The sequence below is a fragment of the Epinephelus lanceolatus genome, chromosome 7 (assembly GCF_041903045.1).
Source record: "Epinephelus lanceolatus isolate andai-2023 chromosome 7, ASM4190304v1, whole genome shotgun sequence".
NCBI lineage: Eukaryota > Metazoa > Chordata > Actinopteri > Perciformes > Serranidae > Epinephelus > Epinephelus lanceolatus.
Genome location: NC_135740.1, coordinates 22,330,321 through 22,346,820, shown reverse-complemented (window position 1 = coordinate 22,346,820; position 16,500 = coordinate 22,330,321). Strand labels below are relative to the sequence as shown.

General features: G+C 40.9%; 2 protein-coding genes and 1 long non-coding RNA gene across 3 annotated transcripts; all 3 read right to left on the bottom strand.

The window, feature by feature from the left end:
• Positions 1–46: 46 nt before the first annotated feature.
• On the bottom strand, positions 47–1,301 carry LOC117261412 (uncharacterized). The gene is made up of 2 exons (XR_004502030.2): positions 1,115–1,301; positions 47–804 (listed from the first exon to the last, which is right to left on the bottom strand). It is a non-coding gene; the product is annotated as an uncharacterized LOC117261412 (long non-coding RNA).
• Positions 1,302–2,902: 1,601 nt separating this feature from the next.
• Positions 2,903–7,150, bottom strand: arl3l1 (ADP ribosylation factor like GTPase 3, like 1). Its single transcript, XM_033632765.2, has 6 exons — positions 6,883–7,150; positions 5,850–5,993; positions 4,486–4,602; positions 3,938–3,988; positions 3,632–3,817; positions 2,903–3,404 (listed from the first exon to the last, which is right to left on the bottom strand). Exons 1-6 carry the CDS (start codon positions 6,898–6,900, stop codon positions 3,357–3,359), a joined length of 564 nt encoding a protein of 187 aa, XP_033488656.1. The 5' UTR covers positions 6,901–7,150; the 3' UTR covers positions 2,903–3,356.
• A 1,289-nt stretch (positions 7,151–8,439) lies between these two features.
• Positions 8,440–12,887, bottom strand: LOC117260583 (uncharacterized). Its single transcript, XM_033632567.2, has 8 exons — positions 12,818–12,887; positions 12,547–12,601; positions 12,374–12,448; positions 12,168–12,212; positions 11,850–11,882; positions 11,476–11,733; positions 11,146–11,244; positions 8,440–9,488 (listed from the first exon to the last, which is right to left on the bottom strand). Exons 2-8 carry the CDS (start codon positions 12,590–12,592, stop codon positions 9,406–9,408), a joined length of 639 nt encoding a protein of 212 aa, XP_033488458.1. The 5' UTR covers positions 12,593–12,601; positions 12,818–12,887; the 3' UTR covers positions 8,440–9,405.
• Between the last annotated feature and the right edge of the window lie 3,613 nt (positions 12,888–16,500).

Here is a 16,500-nt window from a genome sequence, read left to right as displayed (position 1 = left end):
TTATTGTTTGTCTCATCACTCAAAGGCATTGGCATTCAGACTTGCATTTACATTTATTTTACAGTTTTTTTATTGAAGACATTTCTTCGTGGACATGTTTTTATTGTGTCTGTGTGTGCTCATGTGGCGTGCATGCATGTGTACCTGCAGGAAACCAAGCACACAATCTTTTTATGCCCTTGTATTTTAGCGTCAAAATGCATCACAGCTGTGTTTTTGGTGGTTATGTTGTTTGAACAACCCTACTACCGTCATCAATCAAACACAGGGACAAATCACATAGCAAGACATGGCAAATCAATAAGCTCAAACAGCTCAAATTTAATGCTTTGGTTTAAGAAAGGTGTAATTACTCTCTGCGTTACACTGCTGTGACATCCAAACATGGCACCATAACAAGAACACAAATACATTGATAGTCACATATCAGTCATCCTGGCCTAGTGTCCCCATTCAGACAATGTTCCCCACTGACTGGTTATCAGAGGAGCTGCACTTATAGGTGGCGTCCTCACGGTCTAGGCTGCATCTGTTGGCTGTGCGTGAGTCTTTAGGCAAAGAACCGATGGAGCAATGGAAACAGAAGGCGTAGAAGAAGGCAAGCAGGAGCAGGAAGCAGACAACGCAAAAAATGACCACAATCAGGATGGTGTGCACCTGCATGTGCACCTCCTCCCATGGGAGCGGTGTGGTGGTGGTCAGGAGGCTGGAGGTCGTCAGGGTTGCATTAGGCTTCATGGAGGGCAGGTGGGCGACTTCCGGCATGATGGGAAGCCTGGGTGGCTTGAGGATATTTTGTTTCAGCTTCAAGGAGACAGTTGGATTTGCATGCACAGATAAACACGGACAGTAATGAGAAACAGAAGTTATTTTAATTCAAGTGGAGTTAATTATATCAAATGATGAATCAGCCTGCTGAAAACTACAGAGAGCACGGGCATAAAAATAATGACTTTGAATGATTTTCACATTCTTAAACCAAGCCAGGACAATGATAAGCCAAAAAGAACATTATTAATCAACTTCCAAATATGCTCAATTAACCTGCTGCTTTTAAGCAGGTTAATCATCTCTCTCACCGACAAGCAAACACAGACGTGGCTTTTGTTCCTACCTGGAATGTGTTGTCGTCCTGAGCAGGCTTTCTTTTGATGAGCGGAGCTTGGGAAAATGAAAGAAATGGAGGATAAGAGAGGGAGGGCTGGATTGAAGAAGTGAGGTGGCTGGTGGACCAGGAATAACAGGCAGGGTTTCCATGGCAACACTAGCTGAGGGGCCACTTGAATGGAAGTGACATCACAACACCTTAGGATTGTGTTTTGAAAGTGTACAAATGGGAGATATTAGGAGGTATTAACAGATGACAGTAAAATTACTTTGAAAAATGTACAGAATTAAAACCACAATATGAACATCTAAATCACCTGTTGTTTATATAGCTTATAGATAGGGAACAGAATTTACCTGCTCTATTAAATCCTGATTTCTGGAACAAAATAAATGAAATTAGAGTGTGTCAGATCACTTATTTGTAGAGAGCAAAAGCCTCGTCATTAGCCCTGAGATGAGTCAGGCTCTCTAATACTGCCCCCTGTTGGTAGAAGAGGCAGCAGTGAGCAACACACTGCAGACTGCAGCCTCACCTCCCCACCAGCTCAGCTCCTGTGCCGTCTGGTCTCTTTCAAACAGCCATAATGATCCTTTAGTACAAGTTGTAATTGGTCCTGCACCCCCCGTTGTGCTCGCTCAACAGGAGCTGATGCCTAAAAAATGTTTTAGGACTTGCACCAAATTTTAGTTGCCATGGAGATAACTCAATATTCACTAATTTTTAGCAAGTAAACCAGAGTGCTGTTTTTCCTTTATTTATTTTTTTTCCAAAGCCACTCATAAATACCAGACAAAAGACAAGAAAAAAATATTCATTAGCATAATTTCATGTAGAGGAGGACACGGAACAAAGCCCGCCAGCTGATGTGATTTTAGAGTGCTTTCAGATGGTTAATTACAGCTCCAGACAATAGAAACAAAAAGATCCATTAAATCCAACTGCAGCTGAGTAGAGCCAAAATGGCTGAATGGAGGACTTACACACCAAGGTCAGTGTAAAGGACAAATATGTGAGGGAAGACCTCAGGGCTGTGCGGGCCTTTAAGTCTGGGGGGGAGGTTTCTGTCTGCTGTCGTCCCAGTGGAGATGAACCGTATGTGGGTAAAGACTGAAATCAATGATCTGCACAATCTCTGCTGCAGGTCTCAGAACAGAAGGTGAAGAGGGATTTTACCTCAAAGTCGCTCACACAAAGTAGGCTATTTGTATCTCTGCTGGGAGAACGAGCCAGTGCTCACAGCTAGACATTAGACGTGTCATATGGCCAACTACCTCTGTGAGGAGGGATCCAGACAGTTCTAACGTCGCTGCCAGAGAGACTGCACGCTATGTAATAGTCCCGGAATTTACATATAAAACAAACATTTTGAGAAAAAGTCTCTCTGATGCAAATTAGTCAGCCTCTCTGCGTGTAATTTGCTGCACTGTTTGCTCTGCTGTGCCTTGAAGATTTGATATCTTGTTCTGCCATGCAAGTGTTTAATTGTGAACTCTCGTCTCTCTCACTCTCGCTCTTTCAATTAGTCTCTCCCTCACTGTACAATGTAAGTGCTTGTCATCGTGGTGTGGAAATAAACTAAGTTGACAGCTGAGCAGGAGTGGATTGGCTTGTTATTGTTCCTCTTGTCACTCATGGAAGTGCTGACATTTACAGTCACATTCACGTTTCCACTGGCAGCTTTTTACAACTATCATTTGACCATTAATATCTTGTTTGTTTGTGCGTGTATGTGGACAGAGAATTTGATTACTGATGTCTACATAGGAGTTGAAAACAAGAAAACAACATAGCAGAAATGACTAAGCATTTTATTGTCAAAAACCTCAAAACACACACTTTACACTCACACTGAACTGGTGCCTATGTAACTGACAAACCCCAACACTTCTACATGGCTACACACTCAGCTTGGTTTTCTCAGTGTTTCAGAAAGCACACAGATTCACCAGACAAGGACCCGTGGGATAGGGGGGACAACAACACACATTACTTAGGACAGAACAATGATTAATAAGTGGCTAATTCACTTATCGTAGCTAAAAACTGTCTTTACAGTAGCTACATTTGCAAAATATTCATAAAAATGACAAAAATTGTAAAAACAAAATTATTATTAGAATCTGTGAGGGGGCAGGATCTGTCATAGGTGAGGTGTGTCGACATTAAATGAAGTGACATGTTTTTAATCCCTTATGTGATGCTGGTTCTCGGTTTGACTCTGGTCAGTGTTGTCTGTGTTGCTCTGTCACTTCTTCTTATTCACAATGTTGTTGCAAATCCAGTTCATGCCATCCTGTCAGGGAAATAAAACAGTATGAATCAGTGTCATATTCAAAGATAAAAAATAAACCATCAAACTAAGCAAGTCAAAGAGGTTGCTGGTAGAAATATGGTCTCCATTAAAGCTGTTAAGACTGATTTTCAGCACACTATTGTACAGCAGGAAGGAGCACTTTTATTTGGTTAATTAGGTTCCATGTGAGGAAAAATCAATAAATCAAGGTTGGCTCTAGGTCTGACCTGAACTCCCTCTCCAGACACAGCTGAGCAGGCCTGAATCTGCCACTCACGGTCCCTGTACGTATGAAGGTTGAGTCCCTCGGCGATCTCACTGGCCGGTGACGCTGTGGCCAGGTCCTGCTTATTGGCAAAGATGAGCACTGGAACGCCCTTTAGATTCTCCTCATCAATCAGCTCGGACAGCTCCTGTACATACAATCACATGGAAATGTTAATGATTAAAAAAAAGAGATAAAACAACAACTATCATATATTAACTTGAGGTAGTTTTAATATGATTCTTGTCAGAAATGACATCAAGCTCACCAGCCCCGTCTCCTCAAACCGCTTCTTGTCCGCGCTGTCAATAACATAAATCTGAAATAACAAAAGTGCTTATGTAAATACATGTGATAAATATATGCAGATATGTAAAATTCGCTGACAAGCAAACAGAAAATTCATGGACAAAAGTTTTCTTTTTGGCCTCGACGCTTTAAACTCCTGAAGGTGTCAGTGACTCTCTCAGTACACAGCTGCTGCTCTTGTACGGCAGCCAAAAAGTCAATGTTAATTGAGAACAGGAGTCACACTTGTCAACCTCTCAAAAATGTTCCACAACATTAGAGTTCTGCCAACAAGCTCCGTCATCAAGATACAATTACACTGCTTAATTTGTGCATATATGTGATACGTAAATGTCATGGATATTTATTGCTTCATATTCTTTTTGTGGTGTATTCTCAGTGATCAGTCAGGACTCCCGGGTGACACACAACCACTTTGTAAACACTAATTTGGATCCAAGAGGAGAATAAAGTAAATGTCTCCCTGGGGAAGATTTTAATTGATTTGAATTAAGTTCAGTGACTCACCAACAGGTCTGTGTTTTCCAGGTACTTTTTCCAGAAGGGCCTGATCTTCCTCTGTCCTCCAATGTCCCAGACGTTGAGTTTCATGCCATGAGAGGCAACACTCTTTATGTTGAAGCCCTGGAGTGAAGCACAAAGCTGGAGTCACTGCACTGCACATCACTGCCTTCAATTTAACACAGTTCCAGTACGCAGCACCTGGAAAGCCTTGCAAATGCTTATGAAGCAATTCATTTAGCTGCGAGGCACTAGAGCACAGGTGCGTGTGTTAAATGAATCACTGTTTGGTTACTCTGTAATGTAACCTTGTTACATATCAGCAGGAGAGCAACATGTGCTCTGAGCACTCCTAAGGAAGTGGTCACTGTGTTAATCCGCCGCCGTTTTTTTCGCAACGCGGCTCCTTTCTACTGCAGTCGGCGAGGTTGTATAACAACTTTATCCTGAGGGCCAGCTGAGGAGCAAATCTGAGGATAAGACTGGAAGGATCAAGTGCAGTGTATGTGTTTATGTGTCAAGTCTGGTTTAGCTTTGTGTTGACTTGTCATGCTGGACTGCATCCTCTCCGCCTGATGTCTGATGAGCTGTCACACTTGTCCAGGACCTGGCACTACATCTGCTCTATGTCTTGCCTTGTGAGAGTAATGCAAGGGTATTAGATAATAATATTAGAGGTTAGATAGTCACATGACAAGAGGGTGATAAAAAAAAGAAAGGCCTCACTACAACGTTAGGATCCTCTCAGAAAATATGTGGAGAACAAATCGGGACGGTCGTTTCCTGCTGAAAGGTTATTTAACATACGACTTAACGGGATGACTGGACATCCTCAAATCATTATTTTACTGATTGATGGTAAAAGCATGTGTACTGTAAGGCCAATTGTTTTTATTTCACGGCGTGTCAGAAAAGCAAAGGTCGTCTAAATCACATTACTTTGAGCGACAGCGTGCACTGGTCCAGCTGGTCTCACAAGATTAGATACAATCCCCCTGCCTTTTACAATGCTGCGTTACAGCACCATGAAAATACAGAATATCTTTTGGAAAGTGTGAATTAAACGAGATAAATCCATCAGTGTATGGCTGCTTTTGCAAAAGGAATTAATCACAGTGGGCAAATTATCTTTAAAGAGTGGCAACTTGGGGGTTATCATAATGTTGGTGGCATATTTCTGGCAGATGCACACTGTTTATCTAAAATACACCTTATAATGAACATCAGGTGAGAACAGTATAAAGTGGCTCAGCTGTTCACATCATATCATATGCAAGCGACACTTCTTGCCTTATTATGCTGTACACTAAGTGACGTTCCTTCAGGTCACAATGTGTTTGTGTGAGTTTTAACATCTAACTTCCTCTCACCTGCGTCGGTGTGATGGTGTTCACATCTTCAGAGGCGAGGCTCTTCAGCAGGGTGGTCTTGCCAGCGTTGTCCAGCCCCAGAAGCACTATCCTGACCTCCTGCTCTGTGGATCCCTTCAGTTTCTCAATGACAGAGAGTAAGCCCTGCGTGTGGGAAGGAGGGTGGGATGTGGAGGGAGAGGACAGGTCATAAACTTATTGCTGCATTAACACAGCATCCTTTATTGTTTGTGAAGCATCTCCTGTGGAAGTCGACCTGGTTTACAGTGGTTTACAATACAAAAGCATGTGAGTGCCCGTCTATTTATAACATTATATTTTTGAAGGGGTGCAACGTTTCTTTGACACACTCTGGAACATCCAACATCGTATCGGGAGATATATATAAAAATGCAAACATAGTTTTCAGGCGTACTTTACACTTCTACACTGATCCCACTGACCTCTTTCTGATTTGAGGTCAAAGCTCCAGTTACATACAACACTGCTGACCACACTTGCGTGCCTATTTTGCTCCACCCACCAATCTCCAGCCCTCCTTCTCTTCCTACTGTATAGCTCTCACCTCTCTTCTGTAAAAAAAATTAATCTGTTCCTTCATTTAGAAAAGCACTGGTTTTGATTAGAGCTCCATTCATATAATGGTGCACTGTTTAATGTGATTAGTCTGAAGCGAGGTTGCGCAATCGCAGACTGACACACTGCTGACAAAAGATGCGCTGTAGCTTTAAATATTTCATTCAAGGTGACAGGTAGCTACTACAGTGTACGTGTGATTAAGTGTAAATCAAAGAGCAGTAGAGGTTCAGTTTAGATGTATAGTCATTATATCAGCAGTGTATCAGCAGAGCAATTTAGAGAATCCAACCGTCTCAGCAGAGCCGCATCTTAACATCTACTAAATAATGTAAAACAGCTATTTGTACACACTTTTGGAGCCATAACTACCTGTAAATAGTTCCTTGTATCAAACAAATACTGAAGGTTCACATTTGGGTTTATAAGTCCTGTTCCTCCAGATCAGGTCACTTACCTTTTGAGCTTCTCCCATGGTGGCGTATATCCTGTGGCTTGGCTGGAGGGCTGCAGCTACATTCTCCAGTGAAGCTCCCACAGGTGTGTTAGCTATCCAGGTCACCCAGGTTAGCTATCCAGAAAAGCTTCCAGCAGCCTCCGTCTTCTCCTTCTTCCTCCTCTGTAAACTTGAGTGGGTTAAGTGCTATGTGTGTATGTGATAGTAATGTCTACCTGGGCGTCAATTGCTCCTCACTGTCGCCGTGGAGTTAGCAAGCAGGAAGAGGGGGAGGGTGGATGGGACTGGGATTAGGAGGCCCGAATTAGCCCTAGTCATCCATGCAAAGGCCACCCCCCCCCCCCCCCCCATCCATCCCTCCATCTCCACTTTGCAGTGGCTTTACCTGGATTATCCCTTAGCCACCTGCTATAGGAGGAAACTGAATAAACAGTCCTTCCTGACACACTATCAAACACGGATATTATGAAGAGAAAAACAGATAAAAGTTCAGACATGTTGCCAAATGGCTGAGGGGGGAAACCTGCTGTTAATGCAGAGAAACAAAGGCACTGTGAGCAGCATGAGGAGTGACAGTGTGCACAGAGCTTAACACACGAACTCCAGAGGATTATATCATGTTGTTGAACCACCAAACTTATTATTTCTGTGTTCATAAATCAACTCTCAAATCCCACATCCATCCCTCTCTTGGAGAGGAGTAGATAGCATTATCATCCCATATATCCATTACATGCCTGCTGCTGTAAAGCTGCTCTGTGTGGGTTGTCTGTAGTGTGTGCGTTCCTGTGAGTAGAGCATTCAGTGGGATTAGTTTGAGCGCGCCTGTCCTGTGTCTGGATTATAACGTTTCTAGACTCTTTTCCTCAACTGAGCAGGCTTTCTGGTGGGCGTGGTTAACATTAATGCTGCGTTGAACGAAGGATCCACCCTGATCTGGAAATGGCTATACATAAGCTCGTAACCTCAGCTGATCACACACACGTAGCCTCAGAGACAGAGATTAAAGACAGTTTATTTCTATATTACATTAAATCACAGCAAATTATGAAACAATACAGCAGAATTCTCTTAATTTTTTCTTATATTTTCTCTTAGTTTTCAGTCAAGAGAAGAAATATGAGATGACAAATCCAGATGCATAAAACATTTTTAGCCATCCGAATTTGCTCTTACCCAGGTGGTGACTGATGAATCCCAAATGATCATAAGTAACCTAGTAGCACAGGTAACACCCCTTAAACCCTCCATAAGGGTAGGTGTCGTGCTGTGTTCAAAGACTTCGGCACATGCCCAAGAACTGGGGAGATGCCTTCTGCAGTTGTAAAATTACCGTACTATTAATTAACTTGTGATTTTCCAAGGTGTCAGACCTGTCGGCTGCCACTGGCTACTGGAGTAACTTACAGCTATGGAGCGCTTCTATCATCTCTTCTAGTTACTGAGCCTCGCCACCATTTCAGCAAATATATTACAAAAATGTAGCCCCCCCCCCCCCCCCCCCCCCCCCGGGCCAAGGGCTCCGGGGGGGGGGGGTGGGGGGGGGGGGGGGGGATTCACATGAACGTACATGAACGCGCAGCCGGACCGGCTTGTAAACAGTGGGCTGGAGATCAACACAGAGAGAGGGTGTGTGAGGTCATGCTATACTCCAGATGAAATTACACCTGTAGTTCTTCACATAGCAATTTTTTAATTCCTTCAATCTAGAAATGATGAATTTCGCTTATTGCTCCTTTAAGTTACAAATATGTCAGTACAATCAGGAAAATGTATTTACATACTTAAAGTAAAAGTAATCATTGTAGAACATTTTATATAAATGTAATCAATCAAAAATAATTAGAATTTTTTTTTTTTTAATAAAAGCAGAAACTGGAACCATGAACTATTTTTTTTGCATGAAATTTGTCTTAAAAGATCGTCAAAAAGGTTGCCAATTAATTTTCTAGCCAATCGAATAATCGTTCCAGCTGCACTTCTAGTTGTTATATTGTTTGTGTGCAAAAATCTTGACCTGTAAAGTAACTACAGTTATCAGATAATTGTAGTGGAGTAAAAAAGAATAATATTTCCCTCAGATGTGTGTAGTAGAAATAGAAAGTGGCATGAGATTAAAATACTCAAGTGAAGTAAAACTACCTCTAATTCGTACTTAAGTACAGAACTTGAGTAAATGCTTAAATGTATGTTACATTTCAGCACTGGTCAGCAGAGGGTCACGCAGTAACTGAAATTACAGTAATGGTGATGAGTGGACTAAGTATTGTAGTATTTCTTTAGCATATAAATTTAGTAATATAATAATATTAATTAAAACATAATAATCTACATTTCTTGGTAAGAGTGCCACACGTAAAATTGTCTCACCTGAGAGAAGAGCAAAAATAATAAAACATTGGTGAATCCCAGAAATAAATGGTCACTGAGAAAACATGAACAAATCATGGATGCCAAAGAAACCTCATGTTTTGCCCAGAATCACTATCAATGAGTTTTGAAGGTGATCGGCTGTTTTTTTTTTTAGGACTCTCTTGGTGTGAACGGAGCTGGAACCCTGCTCTGCTCGTCCTTTGCCTTCTGCCTCGCCCTGTCTCTGTGTTTAGCTGCAGAGTGAGAGAGAGAGAGGAGGTGTCATACTTCATAATGCACACAGAGAGAAGTCAAATCTGTAATTCTTTTAAGGTAGCAATTTGACAACCTGGCGAATATGTTTGTTTGCTTTCCTGTAAAGATAAGAGGATCGAAAGCACTGTCATGCCTGTATGCAAAATATGTAGCTGCCAGTTAGCTTAGCTTAGCATAAAGGGGGAGAGAATGAGCCAAAGTCCACCTACCAGCATCTTAAAATTTCACGATATAGCTCCTTTGTTTTACCGTCACAAAGTACAAAAACTCAAAACCACTCAATAGTTTGCTCAGTGGTGAGGAGTGAATTGAGATTTTGGACACTTATCAATCATCGTCATTTTTTGTTGGCATCACTGACAGCTGTAGAGTGGCACAAATGGAAAATTTCTGGACTTCTGGACACCACACTTGCAGACTCACAGACTTTGCGGGCTTGTTCCCATGAAGTCTGAGAGTGCTGAGGATGGGCCAAATCTAATGCAACACAGACGTGACATAGTTTTTTTTCAGCTGCCAACTAAAAACACTAAACAACCTTATTATCGATGTGTAAAAACAACTGCTGTATTAAAATAGTACTTAAATCATGTGGGCCAAAAATAAGATTCAGCCACATCATGATACAGAGTATAAGCTCCACTGCAACGAGAGAAATAGACCTGGGGCCTTGCAATCTTGGGCCCACAGAGACTTGACGTGACGACAGTGAACACATCACAGTACATATGACTAAAGTCCAAGAGGACTCAGTCCAGGATGCCAGAGTGTGGACATTTGGATTGAGCCCGCAGAATGTGATGCATGACAAATGGATACATTTTCACAATTGAGACACTCAAATGAAATGGTGGACAGTTAATATGGTACACTATAAAGTAAATGTGGAGTAATATTGGGCACAGCCTAATTCTTGGCAAGTGGTAGTAACATCTAAGAGTCTCTGTTGGTTGCATGACAACTGCTCCTGTCCAAGAGATATGAAACCACCTGTAACACTAGCCATTTTGTTTCTTCAGTTTTTGTACGGATTAAACAAACCACATATAACATGTTAGTAATGAGTGAGCTTTAGTGGTTCTGGTGAGGGACAGAGCCAGGCTAGCTGTTTACACCTTTGTATGGTTTTGCTTGCAGCCAATCACCACACGTGTTCTACTACAGCAGCAGCAACAACCCATACAATCCGTGGCTTGATGAAGTCGAGCGTGGTGCATTTAACAGAGTTGGCAGTTCAGAGAGATGGCAACAAAACATTGGAAAGTATGGCTATACTACACGCCTGTAACATCTGGTGGCATGATGGGTTTCTATAAAAATAGAACAAATGCTATAAATGAAGTACTCTATTGGTACCAGTATCACTTTAACAATACTGGTGGTAGTGTTTTCATTTAAAACAATATCCAGCCCTAATCGTGAATTATTAAACACACACTGAAATCAAGTGTTAATTTATACAGATGCATAAGCAGCCTGTCTTTAAAATACCTGCTCAGGTGTATGTCACTTGTGAAACCGGTTTCATCGGCCATCATCATCATTTGCATTCAAGGTGATGCATCTAAGACAGAGGAGGTGCCTTGGACCCCTGTGTTATCTAATATTACAGATCAACCACAATTGAGCTCTTACCGTTGTCTCTTTTCAGCTTGAACTTTATGGCCAGCCCCAAAATCACGACCAGGGCCAAGGCGGAAACACCACAGATCACCAGGAGCACCACAGTGTTGTCTGGATGGGGACACAATGACAAATACAGAGACATACACAGGCATTAAAAACACATTCTCTCAGGGGTCACTGAGGAGTGGTTTTATTATTCATATCTCTATAAAAATGTTTCAGCTCTTTTGTTTTCAATTCAGGAATTGTACAGTGGGCTGGTTCAGGTGCTAAAATCCACATTACACAGGCACATGTAATCTGTGGCTGTGTGAAATAAGCAGGGAGATGTCTACTTACTGTTTACAGTGACATCATGTGGCGAAGACTCGTATATGCCACACCGGCTGCCCACAAAGCAGGTGTACTTTCCTGCTTTGTTTGACAACACCTTTTTGAGAGACAGCTCAGTTTTATTTATTCCGTCCTTGACTGTCTTCCCATTCCTCTTCCACCCAAACTTCAGAGTCAAATTGGGAAGGTTGTGTGTGCATGAGAGGTCGATGTCTTCGCCCTCTTCTACCTTGGATTTATTGCTTTTGATGGAAACCTGAAAGTCTGATGGGCAGGGTAAATATTTGAGGGGAGGGAAGCAAATGTATCAGCGTTAGGTAATCAGATGGTCATCACTCTGTGTGTGCACTGCCACAGATGGGGGCGTTGTTCCAGGTTACCTTTTTTGCAGTTCTCTGGAATAGCTGAAGCTTCTAGAGAGAACAGCAGAAACAGAGCCTATATGACACATCCCGTTTATTTTAAGATAAAAAATAAAGTTCTTTTTGAGAATATTTATTCACCCACTCTAACTTATTTACACAGCAATAAGAACAATCAAATTTATAGGCATTTGCATTATTTTTCATGTTTGCCATGTTCGATTAACCCCACTGTGCCATCACACGCCAACGTCAATTGCTGCATCTAATATACCATATGTAAAATTCACAGGATTATCTTTAAGTAAACAAATGGAAAGAAAGACAGGCACTTACTAGTGATGCACGATGGTGGATTGGCTGAGCAGTTGGCACAAGGATCTGCAGGGAAAACAGAGGTGGAAATAATAGCATCAAGAACATTTTACCTTTGCCTCTCACCTCGCAATTATTTAATGGCAGACAATGTTCGAGTACATTAGCTGCTACAGGACACTTCCAGAACGGTACATGCAGTCTACATGTTTCTGTCTTTCATTTACCTGCCCGAGTTGCTCCTGTGGCGTTACAGTTCAGACACACCATAGGAACACAGGTAGAGCCAGCGCCAACGCCAGCTAAAATAAAGTACAAATAAAATAAAATGTAAATGTGTAGAGCTGAACAGACATATGGAGAAAAGAAAATATGTAACTGTAAAAAAGTGGCTCCTTACCAATGAGGAGATGACTGAGCAGGAGATAAAGTGATATCTCCCTCATAACTATTCTCTGTTGGAAAAGACTCGTATTAATAAATTGCTTTAACCTATGAATAAGTTCAACGGTAGAATGAGACTCCTCGTCTATACATGTCAGAGTTTCTAAGAATAAAAGCTATAAACATTTAAACAAATTAGAGCAGGTCATAGCACTCACACATGTAACATCTTGCACATGAGGTGTTAAATATCATTATAAAAGGTAGAAAAATGTTTTTCTAATTACCTGTGGTGCTGTTGTCTCCTCACATGCAGAGAGGTTGAATGATGACCTGCTCTGTTTTGCCTAACCCAATGGTCTTTGCGTCAGAAAAGGCACGGCAGAGCTGATTATAAACACTGATACCAATGCAAATAAATTCTTTTCTGGAACTTAACGGCACAGACAACACCGACTGTTTGTGTGTTTTATAGACGGTTGCAATGGCAACGATGACTGTAAGGCTGCTTTTTATGATGTTGAGTGACACTAAGGTTAAAGTTATGGTATTTTTACACTTAAACAAAGATAGATCAAGAAATATAGTGACAGAAAAAATAAAGAAAAACAGAGAGATAGAGGTATACTGAAGTATAACCTGTTATAAACAAAACAGTGCTTTACCTATGCAAACTACCCACTGCCACTGCACACACTGTACACTGTGACACATACCAGGAATAATTTTGCTCAGAATCTTTATGGTCAAATTGACTGAATTCAAAGACCTGAAGCTTGAAAATACAATATCAGCCTTGACTGAAGTCATCCACGGCCCTCATGCACAGTATTTATTCTCACAGTGACCAGCAGAGAGTGCTGCTGATCATCCATCTTTTTCTCTTAACACTCATCTCTTCAGGGTCATGGGGAGCTGGAGCCCATCCCAGCATACACAGGGAAAGAGACAGGGTGCACACTGGACAGACTGCCAAACATAAATCACAATCCTAAGCCTAACAGCCAAAAGGCAATTTAGAGTTTTATTTAATCAAACCTGCATGTGTTTGAGCTGTGACAGGAAAACAGAGCATCAAAACAAAAAGCAAAAGAGAACAAACACACACAAGGTGAACATGACCATGCAAACGTCACGGAAATAACCAAACGGGGTTTGCGAATTCAAATCATCTCTGAATCACTTCCCCACATCAAGGATAATGTACTATAATGGCTGGTGTTGTTTCCCCATCGATTTCTGTTTTCTGTTATCTCAACATTACACTGACCCCACCTCTAACCTAAGGCTGTACCCTGATAATGAAGGGCAACAGTATGGGGAAACATTATCTGAAGGGGAAACAGACTTTAACACAAGACCATGGCCTCAGATATTCTCCCTAACTGTAAACTCTTTATTGTTAATTATAGCATTAAGATGTTTTAGAGAAATATCAATTTGAATTTAGTGCTCATCACAGCATTGAGCCAGCTCTCGTCAAAGCTGTAAATAACCTGACATAGTGTATGAATCAAAAGAAACTCCCACTTTTACCAAAGGAATACATCCACAAAATGACCATTTGTATATCAGTTAGTTATGTTGTGTTACCTTGAATTTGAGAGCACAACTACACCAAAGCATCCATTTACGAACTCTCACACAACTCGTGCTGTATAATCTGAGTCGCATTTATCCATTCATGTGCTCAGTACTTCCCAAACACAAGCCGTTTTCTGGAGGCAGACAAGCAACACAATGTTTTCTTCACAAAGTCAAGGTAACACAGCATGACTCATAGATATACAAATCATCATGATGTGGGTGAAGTATTCCTTTCACACAGGACCAAGGTCTGAGCTGTTCTGTCTGCCTGTACACACTTTGTTATTATTTATTACAATAATCTAAGTGGCTCTTTGTTTATGAGAGAACTATCAACCTGTATTTTATGCTTATCACAGCATTGAGGCAGCTTTAATTAACACTATGATCTCACAAAGTATATGAGTGTGTGTACTTGCTTTTACCACTTGACTATGATATACTGTATGTTTCAGTGTGGGGCATCGCTAGCAGCTAGGCTTGGGCTGTATCAAGGTATTATCGTATACCAGGGTATTGAGAAATCCCAAAGATTTTCAATACTATCACAAACCAGACCTCTTTCTATTTAACTGGTACAGAGATGCTGTACTGTATTGTAGTGCACAACACACACCACCAGAGGTCAGTCTCTACTGGTGGAGCAGGTAGCTGAGCTGTGAAAGATGGACTTAGGGTTGTGGGAATGCGGTGGTGGGAGTGATATTACAGTACTAGTAAAAAAGAAAAATGCCTCTGCACCTGTTTGGCAGTATTGACACATGTAACTTTATCTGAGATGACTTCTTCCAACCACAAAAGCAGCATATAAGCAACATGTTCATAATTTCCGCTCAGCACACTGGTGTCCACCATGGTAACAAGTGTCATCAGGTCCTCTACGAAGGGTGTATTTCCTATGTATTCATTATTCTATCAGCCATAAGTATTTAAACCCCAACAAGCGTTGTCTGAATTAGTTCACTGCTTATCAGAAACACAGAATTGTAGGCTAGACAATGACATACACGCTACAACAGGTATGTCCAAAGTCCACCCGGCCCGCGGCTTGTCGTTCAAAATATACTACTTATTTTTCTGTTCGCCTCATGATCGTAGGATTATCATACAATTTGTAGACATGCACCAAGTAAGAACTCCACAGGTGGAACTAATGAGTTCTTATAAACAGACGTAATCAAGCAAATCAACAGTTACCCAACGGCAAATGTTTCCTGCGAGGTAGCAGACATAGCCACAGCAAAGAAGCCTAATGTCGACAGAGAGGGCTGCCATTTTTGGTGGAAAGATAATTACTTTCTCACCAACTTTTTCACAGTTGCATTTGTCTCATTTTTATGTGTGTTTTTTTACTAATACAAATTATGTGAGAAGCAGCTGCCCAGGTATTTCCACATTATCTTTTCTGGCCATCATTCAAAAAAGATTGGACACCCTACCTCGGTGAAGTTTCACCAAGGTAATAATATATATATATATATATGTATATATATATATATATATATATATATAAATAGATTCAGCTCAAGCCTACTAGCAATCATATCTTTTCAGTTTAGTATTTTTGTGGTGAGCCATGGGTTCAATTTTTGGCAGCAAAATTCTGCATTCTTTGCTGTACTCTGATGCTAACGTTAGTATGTTATAATGCTAACCGTTAATTTACTAACATGCTAATTTAACATGCTAACATCAGTGTTAGCATAATAAAATTATAACTTTAGCATGGTGCACCAACTAGCTACTGTACACATGTTCACAAGTTATCATATTAAACCCCAAATAAGATGCTATTGTCAGCATGCTAAAATCCTCACGGTACTAGACGTTAGCATGTTAACCTAACAGCTTGTGTTAGCAAATTAGCAAACCGTTTGCACGTTAGCAAGCTAATGATAGTAAACAGTTGAAGGTGGAGTAACTTACAGGTCAGGTGATAATAACTGTGCCAGAATTGAAAAAAAATACACTTAAGACTGAATTTAACATTGTGGGAATTCAAAGGACACTTTTGAAGTGTGTTACATTCAGAAATATTCCTCTTAATTTCACAATAGTCTCTGGACTGGACCAGATAAGGCTAGCAATTATACATTAGCTACAATGCTAAAAATGCTGCAGAACAAAGTGCTACTATTGAGATGTTTATGTAACTATATGACATATCACCTGACACCACAAGTTATGCTTTCTCATTTTGTCTTGCTGATTCCTTTTATTATTTGAAGGCTTAACTGCATTGCAAGTGAATACTATTTTTAGTATTGTGTAAACTTTGCCATTTTAATCACAACTAGCTTATCTATGCTATGTGCTGTAATGTCACTTCTTAACACAGCCACTTTGCAACAGGCTTTTATATTCAAGAAAAGTCACTGAAACA